The sequence below is a fragment of the Pangasianodon hypophthalmus genome, chromosome 2, assembly GCF_027358585.1.
Source record: "Pangasianodon hypophthalmus isolate fPanHyp1 chromosome 2, fPanHyp1.pri, whole genome shotgun sequence".
In the NCBI taxonomy this organism is placed as follows: domain Eukaryota; kingdom Metazoa; phylum Chordata; class Actinopteri; order Siluriformes; family Pangasiidae; genus Pangasianodon; species Pangasianodon hypophthalmus.
In genome coordinates, this window is record NC_069711.1 from 21,388,469 (window position 1) to 21,410,571 (window position 22,103).

General features: G+C 41.7%; 1 protein-coding gene across 2 annotated transcripts in view; it reads right to left on the reverse strand.

Annotated features, from left to right (window-relative positions):
* The window catches only part of raver2 (ribonucleoprotein, PTB-binding 2), an 88,155-nt gene that overhangs the window by 22,790 nt on the left and 43,262 nt on the right, over positions 1–22,103 (reverse strand). For both annotated transcript variants that reach the window (XM_053227690.1, XM_026919886.3), the window contains exons 4-7: positions 20,149–20,340; positions 9,529–9,649; positions 8,840–8,919; positions 8,481–8,579 (exon numbers count right to left, since the gene is read on the reverse strand). In XM_053227690.1, the coding sequence (XP_053083665.1) occupies positions 8,481–8,579; positions 8,840–8,919; positions 9,529–9,649; positions 20,149–20,340 (492 nt within the window). The remainder of the gene's footprint in view (positions 1–8,480; positions 8,580–8,839; positions 8,920–9,528; positions 9,650–20,148; positions 20,341–22,103) is intronic.

The following is a 22,103-nucleotide window of genomic DNA, read 5'->3' on the forward strand; positions in this document are numbered from 1 at the left end:
ATAAATAACATGTAAATTTGAGGGTATATTCTGTATGCCTATATGGGGTGAACCATATAGGTTTGGTTCATTTTATGCATATTCTTCACATTTTAGAGACAAAAAAAATGTGACAAGATTGTCAATGAGCCACTTTTCATTTACCAACAAATTGAACTCGAGCCCAGCTGTGTCGACGGGGACGCCTCCACCACCACCAAGTCTAATCCTTCTTGTTACTAATTTGTATGCCAGAAATACCCTTAACATATACTTTTAATCAGAAAGGAAGCTACTGAAGAAAAAACGATTTCAGACATTTGACCTTGCTGTGATCTTGACCCTGTTTGGATCAATTCCAAAATCTAATCAGTTCATCTGCTGGTTACAGTTTTAATGCCATGTAAATCCTACACGCACTCAATCACTCGTTCTTGAGATATCACACTAAAGAGTCTTGGACAGATGCATGGATGGACACATGGATGGACCGATGGCAAAAATATTAAATAGCCAGAAAATCGACCTTGATTTCCTGAACATGGCTAAGTAAAATTTCTGTACGACAAACAGGAAGGAAGCTACTGAAAAAAATTTCAGACATTTGACCTTGTTCTGACCTTGACCCTGTTTGGATCAATTCCAAAATCTAATTAGTTCATCTGTTGGTTACTGTAACGAATCCGGCCTCTGTGGTTCCCCCTGATCGTCACCAGAGGTCACCATCACCCGAGTATTGACTTTCCCCTCGAGACTACATTTCCCATCACCCCGCACCCAGCACTGATTACGAGCTCACCTGCAGCCTATTACCGGGACTACTTAAGCCTCCGCCTCTCGCTCACTCATTGCGAAGTCTTGTTTTGCCCCGGCTAACATTTCTGAGCGTTTATATCTTTTCTGTTGGATTACTGTGTTTGACCTTGGACTGTTTCTTCTCGTTTCTGATTCTTTGCTGCCTGCCCTGACCTCGGACTGTTCCTTCTCGTTTCTGATTCTTTGCTGCCTGCCCTGACCATCTGCCTGTTTGATCACTCTGCCTTTGTTTTGCCTCTGATTACCCTGTTTCGCTGTTGCCCGACCACGCCTGTACGACTGTGTCTGCCTTTTATTAAAACGCTGCTAATGGATCCCCATTCTGTTGACTCCTCGTTACAGAAGACTTCGCCACCTCTCGATCCAGCAGCGGTCTACAGACTCTCTACCGAAGTCTCTGCCCAGGCTAACGTACTAGCCGCCCATCAACAACAGCTAGCACGTCTCACATCACTCACGGAGGAATTAGTAAAAACTTTGCAAGCGATACGGCTACCTCCCTCCGAATCTGCCTCACCGTCGCTAGAGCCAGCACCCCAAGCGCCTCCCCCGAGTCATGCTACGGCTAGCCCTCGCTTAGCTTACCCGGAAAAGTTCGACGGCACACCGGCGAAGTGTAAGGGCTTTCTGCTCCAATGCTCCTTGTTTGTCTCGCAGCAGCCGGCGCTATATCCCACGGAAGAGAGTCGCATCGCTTTTGTCTGCTCTCTCCTGTCTGGCAAGGCGTTAGACTGGGCCACCGCCGTGTGGAATTTCACTCGACCAGCCTTTTCCTCGTTCGAGGCGTTTTTGCAGCGATTCCGAGAGGTGTTTGATCTGCCCGAAGGAGGAGACGGAGCCGGTGAACAAATTCTCAAGCTGCGTCAGGGGGAAAAACGGCGGCGGATTTTGCCCTATCATTTCGCACACTGGCTGCACAAACCGGATGGTCTGATGACCCCTTAAAGCTGCTTTTCCGCAAGGGTCTAAACCTGGAGCTACAGGCTGAGCTCGCCTGTCGAGATGAGGGCAAGACCTTAGATCAGCTGATTAATCTTGCCATTTGCATTGACAATCTAATTTGCTCTAGGAGACCCAGCAGGGGTTCGGCGCTTCGTTCACCGAGCCCTCCGCTAATGCCTGAGCAAGAGGCGATGCAGGTGGGGCACGCTCGTATCTCCCCTGAGGAAAGAGAGCGCCGTTATCGTAGCAACCTCTGCCTCTACTGCGGCCAAGCCGGTCATGTGAAAGCTTCCTGCCCCACAAGACCCAAGCAACACGCTCCCTCTGCGGTGAGTCAATCATCTCATATTTCAAAGTGTATTAAGGTACCTGTTAAATTAGCCTTTAGTAATGGGATGGTAGAGACAATGGCTCTAATCGATTCTGGAGCAGCAGGAAATTTTATTGATGCGGGTTTCGCCAAAGCTCATGACCTCCCTCTCATACCTTGTAAATCTCCTTTGGCAGTGGCAGCGTTAGACGGAAGACCTCTGGGCGCCGGTCAGGTCCTACACACCACCAATGACATCTGCCTGACTACTGGCGCCATGCACTCAGAAACCATTCGTTTCTTCATCATACAAGCTCCCAATAACCCAGTTATTCTTGGACTACCCTGGCTTCAGCTCCACGAACCACAGATCTCATGGACTGAGGGTCAAATCATTCACTGGTCGGCCAAGTGTTTTGTACAGTGTCTTCAGACCCTGGAACCAACGTCACTTAAAGCAGTCATCGTTAAGAAGGACCCTCCGCCCTCAGCCAACCTTCCTTCGGAGTATGCTGATCTAGCTGAGGCATTCAGCAAGTCCAACGCTGCCCAATTACCACCTCACCGGTCTAGCGACTGCGCCATCGAGCTGCTCCCTGGTTCTACACCACCCAGAGGTAGAATCTTCCCTCTTTCGCAACCAGAGACTGAAGCCATGAAAGCCTACATTGAGGAAGAACTGGCTAAGGGCTTCATCGTTCCATCTACGTCTCCTGCTTCCGCCGGATTCTTCTTTGTCAAAAAGAGAGATGGGGGTCTTCGGCCCTGTATTGATTATAGAGGTTTAAACGAAGTAACTGTCAAGTTCCGGTATCCCTTACCTCTAGTTCCACCGGCTCTAGAGCAGCTTCGCTCCGCCAAATACTTCACCAAGCTCGATCTGCGCAATGCCTACAATCTGATTCGCATAAAGGAGGGGGACGAGTGGAAGACCGCCTTCTCCACCACTTCTGGACACTATGAGTACCGGGTCATGCCGTTCGGCCTCGTCAACAGTCCCTCAGTCTTCCAGGCATTCATAAACGATGTATTCCGTGACATGCTGAATAGATGGGTCATCGTCTACATGGATGACATTCTCATCTACTCCGCCTCTCTTGAAACACACATTCACCATGTCAGAGCCGTACTACAACGTTTGATCTCCCACCAGTTATATGCCAAAGCAGAGAAATGTGAATTTCACCAGACTTCCACCACGTACCTGGGATATGTGGTCAGTCCTGAGGGAGTGGCGATGGACGATCGTAAAGTGCAGGCCGTCCTGAACTGGCCCCAACCTACGACTGTTAAGGAGATGCAGAGATTCCTTGGATTCGCCAACTTCTACAGACGATTCATCAGAGACTTCAGCTCCATCGCAGGCCCCCTGACTTCAATGACCAAGAGGAGGGGAGGACGCTTAACCTGGTCGCCCGTAGCCGACAGAGCCTTTAATCACCTCAAGGAACGGTTCTCTACTACACCCATACTCCATCACCCAGATCCTGAACGCGAATTCATAGTGGAGGTAGATGCCTCCAGCACAGGCGTCGGGGCCATTCTTTCGCAACGTCATGGCAGTCCACCCAAACTCTTCCCCTGTGCCTACTTCTCTCGCAAGCTTAACCAAGCGGAACAGAATTATGATGTGGGGAACCGCGAACTATTGGCTATGAAGGCGGCGCTGGAGGAGTGGCGACATTGGCTTGAGGGAGCCAAATTTCCCTTCTCGGTTCTCACCGACCATCGCAATCTGGAATATCTCCGCTCTGCAAAAAGACTCAATCACCGACAGGCTAGGTGGGCGTTGTTCTTCACACGTTTCCAGTTCACAGTAACTTATCGTCCAGGTTCCAAGAACACCAAAGCAGATGCGCTTTCTCGCCAGTTTGAGTCCGCTTACGAACCCCTTTCTCCCGATCCCATCTTACCTACCACTCTCATCGTGGCACCAGTGCAGTGGGACATCATGACCGAAATTGCGGAGACACAGGGCACCGATCCCATACCGGCTGCATGTCCTCCTAATAGGACCTTTGTACCTCTTTCCATGAGGAACAGAGCTATTCAACTGGCTCATGACCTCCCCGGCTCCGGACACCCCGGAATAATCCATCCAACTCCTCACCAACAAATTCTGGTGGCCCTCACTCCGTACTGACACCATTGCATACATTAAGAACTGTGTAACTTGCAATGCCACCAAATCCTCCAAACAGTTACCGGCAGGTTTGCTCCAGCCTCTACCCATCCCTCAGAGACCCTGGTCCCACATCGCCATCGACTTCGTCACCGACCTCCCCAACTCCAGAGGCAATACCACCATTCTTACTGTGGTTGACCGCTTCTCTAAGTCCTGTCGCCTAATACCCTTACCCAAACTACCCACAGCCCTAGAAACAGCAGAGGCTCTGTGCAGCTATGTGTTCCGCTTCTACGGACTCCCTGAAGATATCGTCTCGGACAGAGGCCCTCAGTTCACTTCTCGCGTATGGTCAGCCTTCTTCAAACGTCTCAACATTAACATAAGCCTTACCTCGGGCTACCATCCTGAATCCAATGGGCAAACCGAGCGGCTCAACCAAGAAATCACCCGCTTCCTAAGATCCTACTGTCACCGCAACCAAGCTGATTGGAGCCGATATCTGTTTTGGGCAGAATACGCGCAAAATTCCCTGCGCAAACAATCCACCGGGCTTACACCCTTCCAATGCGTGCTGGGGTTCCAACCACCTCTCTTTCCCTGGTCCGGGGAGCCCACAGAATTACCTGCAGTTAATGACTGGTTCAGGAGGAGTGAAACCACCTGGAACGAGGCCCATACCCATCTCCAACGCGCCATCAGGAGACAGAAGGAACAAGCAGATCACCACCGACGTCCCAACCCTGAGTATGTCCCGGGATCATGGGTCTGGCTTTCCACTAGAGACCCCCAGCTCCGACTACCCTGCCGCAAACTCAGTCCCAGGTACGTGGGTCCTTTCAAAATCATTAAACAAATAACCCCTGTTTCTTATCGTTTGGCTTTACCTCCACAATATCGTATCTCACCCACTTTTCATGTCTCCCTGCTCAAGGCCGCTGGTGCTCCGAGAAGGGCGGACGACCTAGATGAGGCCCGGAACCAGGGACCCCCTCCCCTCATCATCGACGGTGAGGAGGCGTATCAGGTGCAGGAAATCTTAAACTCTCGGCGCCGGGGAGGAGTCCTGCAATATCTCGTGGACTGGGAGGGGTACGGACCGGAGGAGAGGTCCTGGGTCGATGCCAAGGACATTCTTGACCCGTCTCTTACTACTGACTTCCACAGGACCCATCCGGATAAACCGGCCCCTCGTCCTCGCGGAAGACCCCGGCGTCGTCTGCCTTCTCACGTCAGGAGCCGCTCGCAGGAGGGGGGCTCTGTAACGAATCCGGCCTCTGTGGTTCCCCCTGATCGTCACCAGAGGTCACCATCACCCGAGTATTGACTTTCCCCTCGAGACTACATTTCCCATCACCCCGCACCCAGCACTGATTACGAGCTCACCTGCAGCCTATTACCGGGACTACTTAAGCCTCCGCCTCTCGCTCACTCATTGCGAAGTCTTGTTTTGCCCCGGCTAACATTTCTGAGCGTTTATATCTTCTCTGTTGGATTACTGTGTTTGACCTTGGACTGTTTCTTCTCGTTTCTGATTCTTTGCTGCCTGCCCTGACCTCGGACTGTTCCTTCTCGTTTCTGATTCTTTGCTGCCTGCCCTGACCATCTGCCTGTTTGATCACTCTGCCTTTGTTTTGCCTCTGATTACCCTGTTTCGCTGTTGCCCGACCACGCCTGTACGACTGTGTCTGCCTTTTATTAAAACGCTGCTAATGGATCCCCATTCTGTTGACTCCTCGTTACAGTTACAATGATAAGACCATATAAATTATACAAACATTAAACCCCTCGTTCTAGAAACATTATACTAACAAGAATCTCGGATGGATGCTTTGACGAACAGACAGATGGACAACCCCAAGACATAATGCATAAAAACAAAACTGAATACAAGCAGGAGCTGAATTATGGCTGCATTAAAAGTCTGGCAGTCTATTAGCAGAGAAAACACCCTGAGTCTGGTGATGTGTATGGGTCACACACTACTAGCACTACAGACACACTACACTGAACTGGACCATTCAGCATTATGTTAATTTGTCCAATTATGGCTGGGTGGAAAGAGCGGAGGCTGCAATAATGATATAGTTTAACCGACATAAATTTACAAATGTAAATGTATAAATCTTTAAATTAAAGCTGACATTTAGCAATCAAGCTTAATAGTTATTGCTTCATTTAAAATCTGTTGAATACAGAGCCAGAAAGAGTGGCTTATGGACTGCACTGTACAGCATACACAAATTACACATCAGTGCTGCCACAACAAATTTCAAAACACGTTTCCTAAAAGTGAGTCTCAAATGGTGCATTATTAATCATGTAGTGCACTATGTATGTTTTACAATACCATTATGGTGTACAATAAATACTGGCTCTAATGTATTGCATATAAACAGATAGTAAAATGAGCACACACAAATTCCACCTTCAGAAGCCTTATCACCAGTTTCATCTTTGGCATATATGTATGATCAAACACATCTGGTCTGAGTGTATAACATTTTAACAACCTAAAAATGCTAGACTTGCTGTTAAATCAAAATCAATATCAGTATAATCAATAATCATAACATATATAGTAAGTTAATTAGTATAAATAAATAAAAACAATACAAATCAGTGTTAATAATCACAACTGAGCAGGCAGGAACCTCGTACTAAAATGTAGAAGAGGGGGTTTAGTATCAACATGTGATTTAAAATTGTGATTCAGAATATGCAGAAAGAAAATCTTTATCAGCTCATTAGTCTTTCATTTCAGTAACATGTGCACTTAGGTTCAATTTGGTTCAATTAATTTCTTTCACTGTTTGTCTATATGAAATAAAGATTTGTTTATTTGTTCAAACTTATTTGCTCATCTATATTGAATTAAATCTTCAGACTTCAGTTAAATGAATACATACCTAGATATAAATATGAGCTGTAGGAAGGCTGGAAAATGGCTCTTACTTGATTTTAAGAGCTTTTTAAAAAACACCTCCATAACTATTTATATACACCTATTATTAATTTTAGTAAAAATGATGGATTGGAAAAAGACAAGCTCTTGGACCATCCTTTCCTCCTTTTGAAACTGTGTTAACAGTTGATTTTATTTTATTTCAAGAATTTGGTTTGTGCTCACTATTTATACCTTTTTTATGCAACAACCACAGACACATTTAGCTTCAACTCAGCTTCACTAAAATGCATTTTCTCCTGTCCATATAGCTGTGGCTATATGAGTTCCATTTATTGGAAATTTAAAAATTTTACAAATTAGGACAAGGACTGTTTCATGTAAATTGGATATATACAGTATGATTGTAAATTTGGGTGGGTAGTGTGTGTATATATATATATATATATATATATATATATATATATATATATATATATATATATATATACATACATGCAAAGTATTAGGAAGAAACAGAATTAAAATGAAGTTGCATAGAAATTTATATATATATATATATATATATATATATATATATATATATATATATATATATATATATATATATAAATTTCTATGCAACTTCATTTTAATACTGTTTCTTCCTAATACTTTGCATGTGAAGTCATTCTTAAATTTGTCTTTGTAAAAGAGACAAGGAGAGAAATTAGCACATTCTGTCTGGAATCTTAGTAAATCACAGTCTAAGTTGCACTGAGGCTGATGTTTGTGGCAGTAAAAATTATAGGCTTATTAATATTCGTATATATTCAAATACAGCCTCCTTTAAGTAGTACAGCTTTACACATCTAGCACATACAATATTAGAAATATTGCAAAATTGCAGTGCACAAATACACAACACACACACACACACACACACACAGTGGTGTGCTCATTACTCTGCAGCATTGCATCCAATCACAGGAAATGAATGAAAAACTATAGACTGCAGAGCATGTACTATCAGTGTAACAAACACAGATATTATTTTTTATGTCGTCTCTCATATTTTCTGTGAGCTGCTGTGATGTGTTATTGTGTAATATCACATAAAACTGTTATTCAGCCTGTAGGCTCTCTGATGCTCGGTGTGGAAGGCAAGCTAAACAAAACTAATGTCTTCTTGAGTGAAAGTCACAGCTTGCTTTATTTACAAAAAAAAAAAAAAAAAAAGAACAAAGCAATAATGTCTTCTCAAAAAACAAATATAGGAATGTTGAAATAATATGACTGACTTAAGATTTAGTCAAAAAAAAAATAAAAAATCCAGATATCTGAAACTTAGTAGCTTTCTTGTGGATGCAGAAATACTGCAGAAATTAGACACCCTCTCCTAACACACACCCTCACACCCTCACATTAGTGATGTGCTTGTCCTTGATGTGCAGGAGCTGCTGCTGTGCCATGTGCATGTGGAGAAGGTTCTGCAGAACGAGCCCGTTCCCCAGCATGGCGTTCTGAAACACATAGAGAAACATTGCACTCGTTGAGTAATAGTGTGTGTGCCAAGACTCATTAGGAAGTCAGTAAATTTTCTGTGAATTCTCCTTCTGCTACTTGCACTGCATCTAAATAACACAACAGAGTTTCTTTCTGCATGGTTCATCAAACCTACAACAGAATGACCAGATAGAGAATGACAGACAATGAGGATGAGTGAGAAAGAAAGATTTCTGGATTTTGAGTGTGTATGCATGTGTGTGACAAAGTGACGTACCTGCTGTGCTTTTCCTAGCTGAAGCAGTGCAGCTGTCAGCGGCGGTCGGAGAAAAGGAACACTGTGAGGACGAAACTTCCCTGACGAGAAAAAGGGAAAGTTGGCAGTGCATCGGGGCTCACCAGAAATAAAAAGGTAATGAATAAAATAAAAAAAGGAAAAAGCAGGTGGTAAAAGGAAAGAAAGCATGCCAGCAGTCCACACTCTTCTTTTATCCAATTCCAGTGTGAGCCCTAATGGCCACTCTTTCCAGAATAGGTAGAGAGATTTAAGATTTAATCAAGAGCTATATTTGGCATGCTCTCCTTAAGCTTCAAGGCCTTCCGCAGCTCATTTATCCTTAAACCTAATGAAAAGTTCATTTTAATATATGATTAGTTTCATGAAAGGAACCTGGCCTGGGTCACTGAACTGAAGGAATTAAAGGCTTGGGATTGGAAGTGGAATCCATGGTCTAATTTTAAAGTGGTTTTCTTGAATATTTATGGGTCCATTTATATAAGGACTAAAGAAACAATAAATAATAGGAAGAATATGGAATATATATATATATATTTCTATTTATGAACAGGGTAGAGGGAGTTGGCAAACAGTGTATCTAATAAAATGCTCACTGAGTGTAGATACAAGATACTTGTACCTAACAAGCTGGCTATTGAGTGTGCGAATATGTGTTTGTGTGTGTATACCTCCACGCTTGCCACTGTGGTATGGTCTCATAAGAACCTGAAGAGCAGCTGGATTGGTCATGCTGTTTAGGAGCTGAGCCAAATTGGGCTCGGGCAACAAACCCTTTTTATTGCTCAGCATCTACAAGAGAAACATTCACACACACACACACACACAAACACACACACAATTCATGACACACTGTAACATCATATCGCCATCATATATCAATAAGTGAGCACTGAAGATATCTTATTCCATGTCATTTCTGTTAATAAGTGGTATGTGTTTTGCTAGTCCTATTCTGGACCTCTGCCTGCAGAATTTATAGGCTCATACCATGCAGGATCTTTTGTGTGCCATCACTCAAGACAACTCATTTTATATTGATACCTTATCCATATTCACAAACTCCAGTACCACTGTGCAACACACAACACAATACAAGAAGTCAGTATATAGGATTGCATGAAATGTAAAGTATGTGACAGGGTAAGGCAAGCACAAAAACCAGTGCCTCAGTGCAATATTTACACAACACAAAAACACACTGCAATAAATCAAGAATGAGCAATATGGGAAAAAATGATATAACAATAATTACGGACACTTTCACAATATAGTTTACCATAACAGTGGAGACATTCTGTGAAAACCTTTAAGTTCAGAAAAAAGGAGCAAAATTGAAACACAAAAATATGTTAGGTTCCAATCAGTTATTTGTTACAGTGAGTAGCAGCGTAGTAATAAAAGCACTAACATCTAGCAATAGCCTCGATACTCAGAAAAGTGCACAATGCTGTTATATATCGCAATGTTATATATAGAGACCATTTTCACCAGGTCTAGTCTGGTATTGATCAGTCTGTGCCAGTTCTGGTGGGACTTGGGGGAAAAGGGTGTTGAGGAGCTTGTGAGCCTGAGAGGCGAATCTGTTCTCTAGATGCTCTGGTACCTCGTACCAGATGGCAGGCTGATAAAGAGTCTGTTAAAAGGTGGGAGGGGTCACAGTGCTGCCGGCTTTGCAGATGTAGTGTTTATGTAGTGTTTAAACTAGACCCTAGTGGACTGTCTGTCTTGTTTTTAACTCTCCACTGTAGAGTCTTGCGGTCTAAACTTGGCTTTAATAATCTTTTACGATTATTACTTTTCATGCTGTACGAGATGATCCCAAAAATGTTTTGGATGAAATTGTATAATAGTCAATGTGATAACATGGTCTCCAAGTCAGACTATATAATGAAGATCCTATAACAATATACAGTTGGGGTCATATGTTTACATACTGTACGTCTTGCAGAATCTGCAAAATGTTAATAATAAAAAAAAAGAGGGATCATAAAAATTGCATCTTGTTTTTAATTTAATACTGCCCTGAATAAACTATTTCACATAGGAGATGTTTAGATATAGTCCACAAGACACAATAATAACTGAATTTACACAAATGAACCAGTTCAAAAGTTTACATGCGCTTGATTCATAATACTGTGTGTTGTTACCTGGATGATCAACAACTGTTTTTATGTTTTGTGATAGTTGTTAAGATGTCTCTTGTTTGTCCTGAGTAGTTAAACTGCCCACTGTTCTTAAGAAAAAAATCCTCCAGGTCCTGCACGTTCTTTGCTTTTTCAGCATCTTCTGCATATTTGACCCCTTCCCAACAGCAGCTATATGAAGTTGAAATCCATCTTTTTGACAATGAGGACAACTGAGGGACTCATACACAACTATTACAAAAGGTGCACACATTCACTGATGCTCAAGAAGACAACACACTACATTAACAGCCAGGGGGATGTAAACTTTTGAACAGGATGATTGGTGTGCATTATATAGATATAGATCTCCTTGCATTATATAGTGAAGACTGGAGAGGGGAGTTTTGCTCTTCTCTGCCTTGTTTTTGCCAGGGAGGTGGTTGTGAATGCCTGGATGAGGTCCTACATGATGTACAACCTGGACCTCCTTGTTTCATCCATATTAAGAAACACTGCTGTTTCTAAACCACTGTGCAAGTGGCTCCACCTCCTTTCTGTAAGCTGACTCATCGTTGTTGCTGATGAGTCCCACAGCTGCTATATCATTAGTGAACTTGATGAAGTGCTTAAAGCACAGCAGTGTGAACAGCAGTGGAGTAAGCATACAGCCCTGAGGGATGTTGGTGTTTGGTGTGGTGGTTCTTGAGATGGTGTTGCCTATCATTACTGACAGAGATCCTCCAGTCAAGTAAACTAGAACATAGCTGCCGAGATGTGTTCAGGCTTATTTTCCCTATCAGTTTCTGTAATGATTGTGTTGAATGCCAACCAGCTTTTGCAAGTAAAATGAATGAAAGGCAGTAATAAGCAAACTGCAGTGGGTTGGGTGATGTGGAGAGTTTGGTCTTTTGTGCTTTATTGTTAGCTTCTTGAACCACTTCATAATTTACTGGTGTGAGTGCTATCACTTGGAAGTGGACACAGTCGACTTTGGCACTGTGGAGGTGGCCATGGTTGACCTTGTGGCAGGCATGGTGGCAGGCATGACCCTCTTGGGTCAGGGAGATGTTAAAGGTGTCTGTAAGGACATCAGCTAGCTGATCAGTGCATCCCCTGGTGTGTTGTCTGGTTCAGGAGTTTTACATGGGTTAAGTACTGATATGTATTTCCTGACATCAGTTGTTGACAGCTGACCAGAGTCTGGAGGCCTGCATTACTGGATGATTCCTGTGGGACCCGCAGAAACTGACACGATAGCCTGCGACACAGGACTAATTTGGAAGGTTGTTTCTGGACTGTGTGATCAAGCAACCAGTGCAGAAACTACAGGAATGAAATTCTGTCAGGATGGGGAGGTCACAAGACTTAAAAATAAGCCATTCTGCCTCTACACTTGTAACTAGGTGATTGGGAGGAGGGGTGGTCTTCTTGCCATCACAGGTATGTGGTGTTATTCTGTAGTCAGGGATTGCATGAATGTCTTGCAATACACACCATTTATAATGACTGGAGTAATCTCAGGCTTCCTTTTTGGTTAAAGAGATGATGTTGATGGTCCAGGAGAGAACTCTGATAGGAAGTGAGCATTACTTGTATTCACCAGGACACATACTTGTATCTCTACATCCACAGCCACATTAGCTACCGTGTCAATTCTTGGTACCGCTGCCCAATTAGTCACTTCACTGTATAACAGCATCACACTGGTTTTGGTTGATCATTTGAAATCCAATATTAAAGGGCTATTGAAGCATGGCAGGTGCCTCTCTACTGAAATCTAATACGACCTATATCAGGCTTCATGCTGTAGTCAAAAGCCTGGCTCTTTTGGGCTAGACAAAATGTGTGTGAGAGGGAGTTGGCATAAATGATAGAAGCTCTGATTTCCTTATTAGATCCGAGATGTCTGCAAGTAGAATGGCTCCGTCCCAACCACACTGCAACCCCATCTGCTGCCTACTGTTCCCCAGGCGGCTTGTGCGCACACACATACACACTCATAGTGTGTGTATATACAGTAAAGACACACATGCACACATACAAAGACACAAACACACATGTGCACACAAACACTTCTAAGTCACAAACAGTTACGGTGTGTAATGGAAAATAGTTTTCTTTGAAACAATAACACTCCACTCTCTTGCACTCTCACTCGTTCTGAGGAACGAGTTTAGCCTCATTTCCTTCTGGGTTGATGAGTACAGAATCATGAGGGAACTGGGATTCAAAACAATAAACAACAGTCCACACAACATGTGCTGGTGCTCATCTTGGTTGCTGCTCAAATATTACAAATAACCCTAATCCCAATTTCTTGTGGCCGACTGATATACAGAATTATCTCTAGGGATGCAACAATACTATTTTTTAAAGACTGAATATGGGTATGTACATGTTACATGTATAAGTAAAAGTTTTTATATAAGTACATGTTTTTAGGTACTCATCAGTTCTAATTCTGATACCAATACCAAAATAAGTAACTTCACTTAATATTAATCAGTCAGAGGCATCATTGGCTGTTGCTGTGTGCTGCTGGTAATGAACTTGTGCTGAGCTGTTGAAGATGTTATGGCATTACAGTATCTTTCATAAAGAGTGTGAGGGTGGCTGATCTGAGCATTCAAAGCAGTATCAACAAGCGTGGTCATTAAAAACGAGCACAAGATGCCATGAATTGCACCTTGACTCACAAGTAAAGTGGAGAGGCTGGTAAGTGCAGGAAAAGGAAGCACCAGCTTCTCAGTGCTCGCAGAAGTGAAGTGCTCTCATATGCAACAGTTTCTCTGCACAGTTTCTCTATTGTAGGAAGATGCTGTTGTTCCACTTTCTGAAATTTTCACAGTCTGCAGTCTGTTTGCTTTGCTCATTACTTGTGTTCAGATCAGTGTATCAGACCAGGCTTATGTCACATAGCATCACGTGGTATCAGATGTTATTATTGGAATATATATATATTTTTTGTATTATTAAATGTGCATGCTATCAGACCAGTACCTCATACCACTATTGGTATCTATGCATCCCAAATTATTACAGTTGGTCACAATAAGAAAATATTCATATAGTTAGAGCAACCACATCTGTGGTGCAGTTCTGCAGTTGAACGGAGAACACGCAGATCTATACAATATGCTATACATAAAAACCACCAGACACATCTATTGTCAAACTTCAACATCAACACTATTAAGGAACCCTACACAGACCAGTCCAGCAGGGAGGCTCTCCTAGCCCTTGGCATCTAACTGAATATGACAGATGTATAGAATGACTCTGCACACACTCGCCTGTATCATAACAGCTCTACGACTAGTAACACAGCAGAGACACCTGCTAGTCCCCAGGCAGCTCCAGTTTCACACTGCCATGAAAACATGGGAAGTCAAAGCTTGGCAGGGGCTTTCGTACTGAGCCTGAAGCTCCACCAGAATGAGGTCTGCACCCCCTCAGTCTGTGTGTGTGTGTGTGTCTACATTTTATATATATATATATATATATATATATATATATATATATATATATATATATACATATATATATATATATATGTGTGTGTGTGTGTGTGTGTGTGTGTGATTCAGAAAGTAGCAGGCACATTTGTCGTTTGAGCAGGGTGCTGCATGTGGTTTGCAGGGGTGGGGATGCAGAGAAATGTCAACTTGCATTCCTTCTGTTTGGTTTGACACATTTCAGTGGGAGAGGGAGAGAGGAGTCTACAACAGGAGTGGGGAAAAAAGAGACAGAGGACAGCTGAGGAAAGAAAGGATAGTGTTTCTGCAAAAAAAAAAAAAATTAAATGATGCCCTTGGGATATTTACTTCCCTACTGTGGCTCATGTACTGATGCTAAATCAATGAAGACTCTGATGTAGCGACATTTAAAAAAACCACAGGCGTGCCTATTCAGCTATGTTAAAAGGAAAGGAAGATGGTAGAAAGAAAAAAGAAAGAATGTCCAGTAAACACAGTTAAAGACATTGATTAGATAGGAAAGTGGACCTATTTGGAACAAAAAAAGAATCTATGCCTGACACAAATCCACTGAGAAAGAGTGACTATGAGAGATGTACAGAAACATGAGTGTGTGGGTGCAAATGTGTGGGTTCCTTTGTTTTGATTGGTTGATGGAGTAAAGGATGTAACACTCTTCTATGAAAGCGCTCCAAAAAATTATGTTAGTAGCAGGTGGAAGCGCGTGAGTGTTTCATAGAATTCACAGACTGAGTGAGAACGGCTTGCTGCTTTCACTGTTGCTGGAGTAGATTAATATTGTCCATAGTTTCCACTGTATGAGACCCACATCTTTAAAATAGCAGCCTGCTTTATTTCAGGCACCGGAAATATAACAGGAAGACTACGTCTGCTACAGCACGCTGTGTGACCACTGTAATTAAACTGCCACTGCCTCTGCCTTGCCTCACATCTTTGGGCCTGAGTGTGTCTATAAGAAAGAAACAGTTAGGGCATACATGTTTTTGGGGTCTTTCCTTGTATTTTCCCCAAAAAAACAAAAAAAATTCCAAAATTAAATGGAAGAGGTGATAGGAAAAGAATAGGCAACCACCCTGAAGTTGATGATTATTCTATAACAGCATATCCCAAAGTGCAATTTAACAAAGGTAACATTTATTTAAAATTTACCCTATATTTATTAAAAATAACATATCCTTTTTACCCTTTTATAATTAAGTTTAATGTTGTGGAACATCCACACAACGAGTTATCTCTGACGTTATAGCAGCTATAAACATTCGTTTCCTCATCAGCCTCTCTTTTATCTTTCTTGAAGCTAATAAAACAAAAATAATGCACCTTGTAATGTTACTGAGAAAAGTCCTCAGTCAGAAAAGGTGAAGAAACAGCCTTACCAAGTCCTGACACTAGAGACTCCTTCCAAAATTAAATAAACGATTCCTCACAGAAGCCTTCGCCACATCAACAGTCATTTGAATTATAGCTGGCACTCCTGTCAGAGCTGCTGTTACAGAAAATGAATCAACATCTTTTGACCAATCAGTGGATAATTCAACAGCAATTTGGTAAAATATAGTTTGTATAACAGAGCAGCTCTGACGAGCAGCACCAGCTGCAAAGTTTATATTTATGCACTTATTACATTATTAATACATTATTTATTAAAAGTAAAAAAAAAAATTAACAGTGCTATGGTTTGAAAATGTGAGAAGGATGTTTATTTAATATTTAGAGTTTTGTAGTCATCTAAGTAAGCTTTCTGGCACAGGGAATGACTGTTTATAGGTGATACACACAGAGCACTTTATTAGGAACACCTGTACACCTACATAGTAATGCAATTATCTAATCAGCTAATCATGTAGTAGCAGTGCAACGCATAAAATAGTTCAGATACGGGCAGCTTCAGTTATTGTTCACATCAACCATCAGAATGGGGAAAAGTGTGATCTCTGTGACTTTAACCATGGCATGGTTTTTGGTGCCAGATGGGCTGGTTTTAGTATTTCAGAAACTGCTGATCTCCTGCGATTTTCACACACAACAGTCTCTAGAGTTTACTCAGAATGGTGCAATAAAGAAAAGACATCCAGTGAGCGGCAGTTCTGCGGACGGAAATGCTTTGTGGATGAGAGAAGTTAACGGACAATGGCCAGACAGGCTCAGAAAGGCTACAGTAACTCAGATAACCACTCCGTACAACTGTGGCGAGCAGAAAAGTATCTCATAATGCACAACATGTTGAACCTTGGAGGCAGATGGGCTACAACAGCAGAAGACCACATTGGGCTCCACTTCTGTCAGCTGAGAACAGAAAAACTGGACAGGTGAAGACTGGAAAAACATATCCTGGCCTGATGAATCTTGATACCTGCAGAGGCACACAGATGGTAGGTTCAGAATTTGGTGCCAACAGCACGAATCCATGGATCCAACCTGCCTTGTGTCAACAGTTCAGCTTGTGGAGGTGGTGTAATGGTGTGGGGAATGTTTTCTTGGCACACTCTGGCCCTGTTAATATCAATCAATCATTGCATGAATGCCACAGCCTATTTGAGCATTGTTGCTGACCTTGGTCATCCCTTCATGGCCACAATTTACCCATCTTCTAATGACTACTTCCAGCATGATAATGCACCATGTCACAAAGCAAAAGTCTTCTCAAACTGGTTTCATGAACATGACAATGAGTTCAGTGTTCTTCAGTGGCCTTCCCAGTCTCCAGATCTGAGTCCAGTAGAACACCTTTGGGATGTGGTAGAACAGGAGATGTGCAGCATGAAAGTGTCTGAAAATCTGCAAGAATTGTGTGACGCAATCCTGTCAACATTGACCAGGATCTCAAAGGAATGTTTCCAACATCTTATGGAATCCATGCCATGAAGAATTGAGGCTGTTCTGAGAGCAAAGGGAGGCCCAACCCAGTATTATTATAGTGTTCCTAATAAAGTGCTCAGTGAGTGTATATGAAGTTATAGTAGAGACACAACATTAAATGTGACTATAAATGAATATAAAATAGGACATGCTTTTACATATAAAAATTTGTAGTGAAGAGTTACATAAACAAATTTCACATTACAGTCATTAAAGGTACATTACATAAGAATTTTCAAAATCTCTCAACAGTTAAGCAGGTGGAGCTGAATGATTTTTTTTTATTATTCTTTGAGCTCACCCCACTTTTCCCACCCATGAACACAAAGCAGTGGTTCAACTAGGGTCAGCATGCTAACTAGAGTTAGCATTAGCAAGGACTTTCATGACATCGCTTTCAAGCGCACTATATAACAGTATAAACACACAAAATCTGGTTCATAACGATTTATGAGAACGGTCACGAGTGCAGTCGCTGTCCTTGTTTCTCTGTAATAAGCTCTAAGCTCTGCAGCGCTAAGCTGCATTATTTGCATGCTAGCAGGGTGTGGAGTGAAGGGGTGTGAGGAAGCGTCTATAAAATGACTGACAGGATAGCCATGTAAACGCAAACATGCATTCTGACCATGACGCAGTTTTCTGAACTATTGCACTATTGCACCTTTAACTCTTTTACCATGCAAATCATATTGTTTTATTATTTCTTAATAAAATACATAACATACAGACGTGGACAAATTTGTTGGTAACCTTCCATGAAAAAAGAAGAATCCACAATTTTCTCTGAAATAACTTGAAACTGACAAAAGTAATTAGGATCCACCATTGTTTATTCCATATTTAATAAAAATCAGACTTTGCTTTTGATTTTTGATTCAACAGAATATATTAAATAAAAAAACAAATGAAAATGCCATGGACAAAAATGATGGGGCCCTTACCCTAATATTTTGTTGCACAACCTTCAGAGCATCTGTAGCTCTCAGTGAGAATTCTGCACCTGTCAACAGGTAGTTTGTCCCACTCTTCCTGAGCAAACTGCTCCAGCTGTCTGAGGTTTGAAGTGTGCCTGCTCCAGACGGCATGTTTCAGCTCTTTCCACAGCTGTTCGAAAGGATTCAGATCAGGGCTCATAGAAGGCCACTTCAGAATAGTCCATTGTTTTGTTCTTAGCCATTCTTGGATGCTTTTACTGTGGGTTTTGGGTCTTTATCATGTTGGAGGACTCATGATCTGCAACTGAGACAGAGCTTTCTGACACTGGGCAGTATGTATCGCTCCAGAATGCCTTGATAGTCTTGAAATTTCATTGTGCCCTGCACAGATTCAAGGCACCCTGTGCCAGATGCAGCAAAATAGATGCAAAAAATAACCGAGCCTCCTCCATGTTTCATAGTAGGTATGGTGTTCTTTTCTTTGAAGGCTTCATTTTTTTGTCTGTGAACATAAAGCTGTGGTGACTTGCCAAAAAGCTCCAGTTTTGTCGCATCTAAACAAAGGACATTCTCCCAGAAGCATCGTGGCTTATTAAAATAAAATTCCATTTTGGCTTTTTTATGTTTTTCTTTCAACAGTAGAGTCCTCCTGGGTCTTCTTCCATTGAGCCCACTGTCGCTCAAAATGCGACGGATGGTGCGATCAGACACTGATGTACCTTGACCTTGGGGTTCAGCTTGTATCTCTTTGGAAGTTTTCCTTGGCTCTTTGTCTACCTTTTGCACTATCCTTCTGTTCAATCTGGTGATGATTTTCCTCCTGCGACCACATCCAGGGAGGTTGGCTACAGTCGCATGGACCTTAAACTTCTTAATAATATTTGTAACTGTAGTCACAGGAACATCAAGCTGCTTGGAGATGGTGTTATAGCCCATGCCTTTAACATGCTTGTCTATAATTTTCTTTCTGATCTCCTCAGACAACAGTCTCCTTCGCTTTCTCTGGTCCATGTTCAATGTAGTACACATGATGATACCAAACAGAAGAGTGACTACTTTTCTCCATTTAAACAGGCTGAATGACTGATTACAAAATTGAAGGCATGTGTGATACTAATTAAAGAAAACAGTTAGCTTGAAATATGGCTATAATCTGAATATTTATAATCATTTCTCGGGGTACCAACAAATCTGTCCAGGCCATTTTACAATATCTTTGTAGAATATGCAATAATTTATCTCTTTTCACACTTTCTTTGTTTTACTCTATGACATACCAAAGGCATGCAGGTATACATGAGACAATTGCTTTTAATTTCATCACTTTTCAGGAGGAATGAAGTATTGTTTCAATGCGCTGTAAGGGTACCATAGTAACATAGTAAAATAACAACTCTGGCAAATCAGTAGAGACAGCGTTGGGCTGTGAGTTTTGCTTTTTAATGTTTTTTTTCATATTTGTAATTAACATTAGAAGATATGGAAGATATATAAATAATACAAAGCATTTTATTTAACTTAAACAACCTCTAAAATAAAAGAGTTTCTTCCCTGTCTTCAAGGATCTTCCTTTCTTATCTTTTAGGTTTGGCTGAGGTGGGGTGCTGTGTAGAGATACAATTGTATAGTGTTGTGCAAAGGTTACAACCATCTGACATTTAGTTGATGCTGCTGACCTCTCTGTGTTTCCTGCCTCTCATCTCAATGAAGAAACTTTATTTAAACACAGAGCACTGATTTGATATGAAGGAATAATATGCTAGAAATCAGCTGTGATCACAGAGAATCAAATCCATAATATTCAAAATGGCTTCTTCATAAGTCTGTGTGTGTGTGTGTGTGTGTGTGTTTGTGTGTTTGTTGCTCACCACTCCCTGAGCAGCGATGAGGGCAGCGAGTGTGCTGCGGCCAGATGTTCCCGGGCTGCACAGTGACAGGCGGATCTCCTGACCCTGGATCAGGTGTCGGTCCATCTCCAGCAGCACGGCCTCAGCCTGCTCGGCTGTCTCGTACTCCACCACGGCAAAACCCCGCACTGCACTGCCCTCGTCCTGCGCCAGCTACAACACACATTTAGAGATATGGTTACCACTCATTCAACCGCCATTTTTATAATAACTTATTTTTAAGACAGTCAATACATTTCAATATTTTCATATATCAGGTGGAGCAGCATTGCTGGATTTTTAAATACAGGTTTTGTTTTAGTAACATTCCAAATGAGCACATGAAATGTGTGTGTCAGGGGATAAACTGCAAACCCAGAAGGTGGGCATGTTGCAGGTGATTTACAAACAATAACTGCATGAATTATGTTGTATCCAAAGTAATTGGAGGAAACATTACGTAAATGTAAATGTAATGTTCAGCTCATTAACAGATTCCCAGAAGAGTCAAAATGAAAGTAAAACTAGCCACATGCACATAATTGCTTGACTTGTATGATGCCGATTAAAGGCTGTGTGACGCATAAAATACTATTCAAAAAAATGTTCACTGTGGAATTCTCTACAGCGATTGGTCAGAAGGTGTTGATTAATTTTGTAAAACAGCATATGTGAAAATAGTGCCTACAGCAAGACAAATCTAACACCATATCATTTCTATAGTAAGACAAGGTTCACATAATCACTAATAATAAACATTTTAAAATGTCATTGACATGGTGAAGCTTTCTGTAAGGAGAAGTTTATGGAAGGAGTCTCCAGTGTCAGTGCTTTTGCACAGTTTTCAACCTCAGTTGGAAAAGTAAACATAAGGAGATGTTTAATTAATAGTTATGGAAGGAATCTCAGGTGTCAGTGCTTTATAATGGTTTGTAAGTTTTCCACCACAGCAAAGTCTTCAGGATAGAGAGCACTGTACTTTCCAGTGTCTCCGTAACACGATATGGTGCTTTTTTGTCTTATTAACTTCAAGAAAGAGAAAAAAAAGCAAGGCTGTTAAAGGAATGACTGTTATAGCTCCTACATAACAGGAACTAAACTGTACAATGTAAATATAAATAGATAAAAAGTACCATATATTCATTAATTTAAAAAAGTTATGGTTGGAAAGCTGCAGTGGTCTAAGAGGAATAAAACACATCAGCATGTGCTGTTATTGGAAAATAATCAACTTTGCTTTGTGTCAGCCCCATAAGTGATTAGTTTCCTATAACAGCATGCCCTGCCGTGTTTTACTCTTAACATAAATCATCCCATATACAGTCATGGGAAAAAGTTTACAGATACTAATACAGTCAGTGGGAAAAAGAAGGTACACCCTCCTACAATTCTGTTTCTATTTGCCGAATAAACATGGTTCTGCATGTTACTGAATTATAGTTTGTACTTATTTTTTCCACCTGGTTTCTGAATGTCTGAATGAAAAAAATACTTTCTGGGAAAAAAATGACTACATATTGAAATCAGTTGTGTTATTTTTTTTGTTGTTACCTGAGGGTTATTTGTTTATAGAAGTTGGTAAAGACAACACAATTGTTATTTAGGCGCTGATAAGAACATATAATTGTAGGAGGGTGTGCTTTCTTTTTCCCATTGACTGTATTAGTATCTGTAAACTGACAGCTCGGGGTACAGTGTTGGTAAGGCCTGATCTGCTGTCACTTTAAATGTAGATTTAAATGCCTCGTTGCTGTTATTTTTCTTTCAGCGTTCCTGGGAAAATTCGGACTGTACTAATTTGCCATGGGCTTTGTAAATGAAGCGTGACGGATCAGCACAACATTAAACCACATGCAGTCACATAGTAACCACAGTGTGTACTACAGCTATGGCTCCACAAGCTCATTCGGTGCATTGACTGATAAATGAAGGCAACA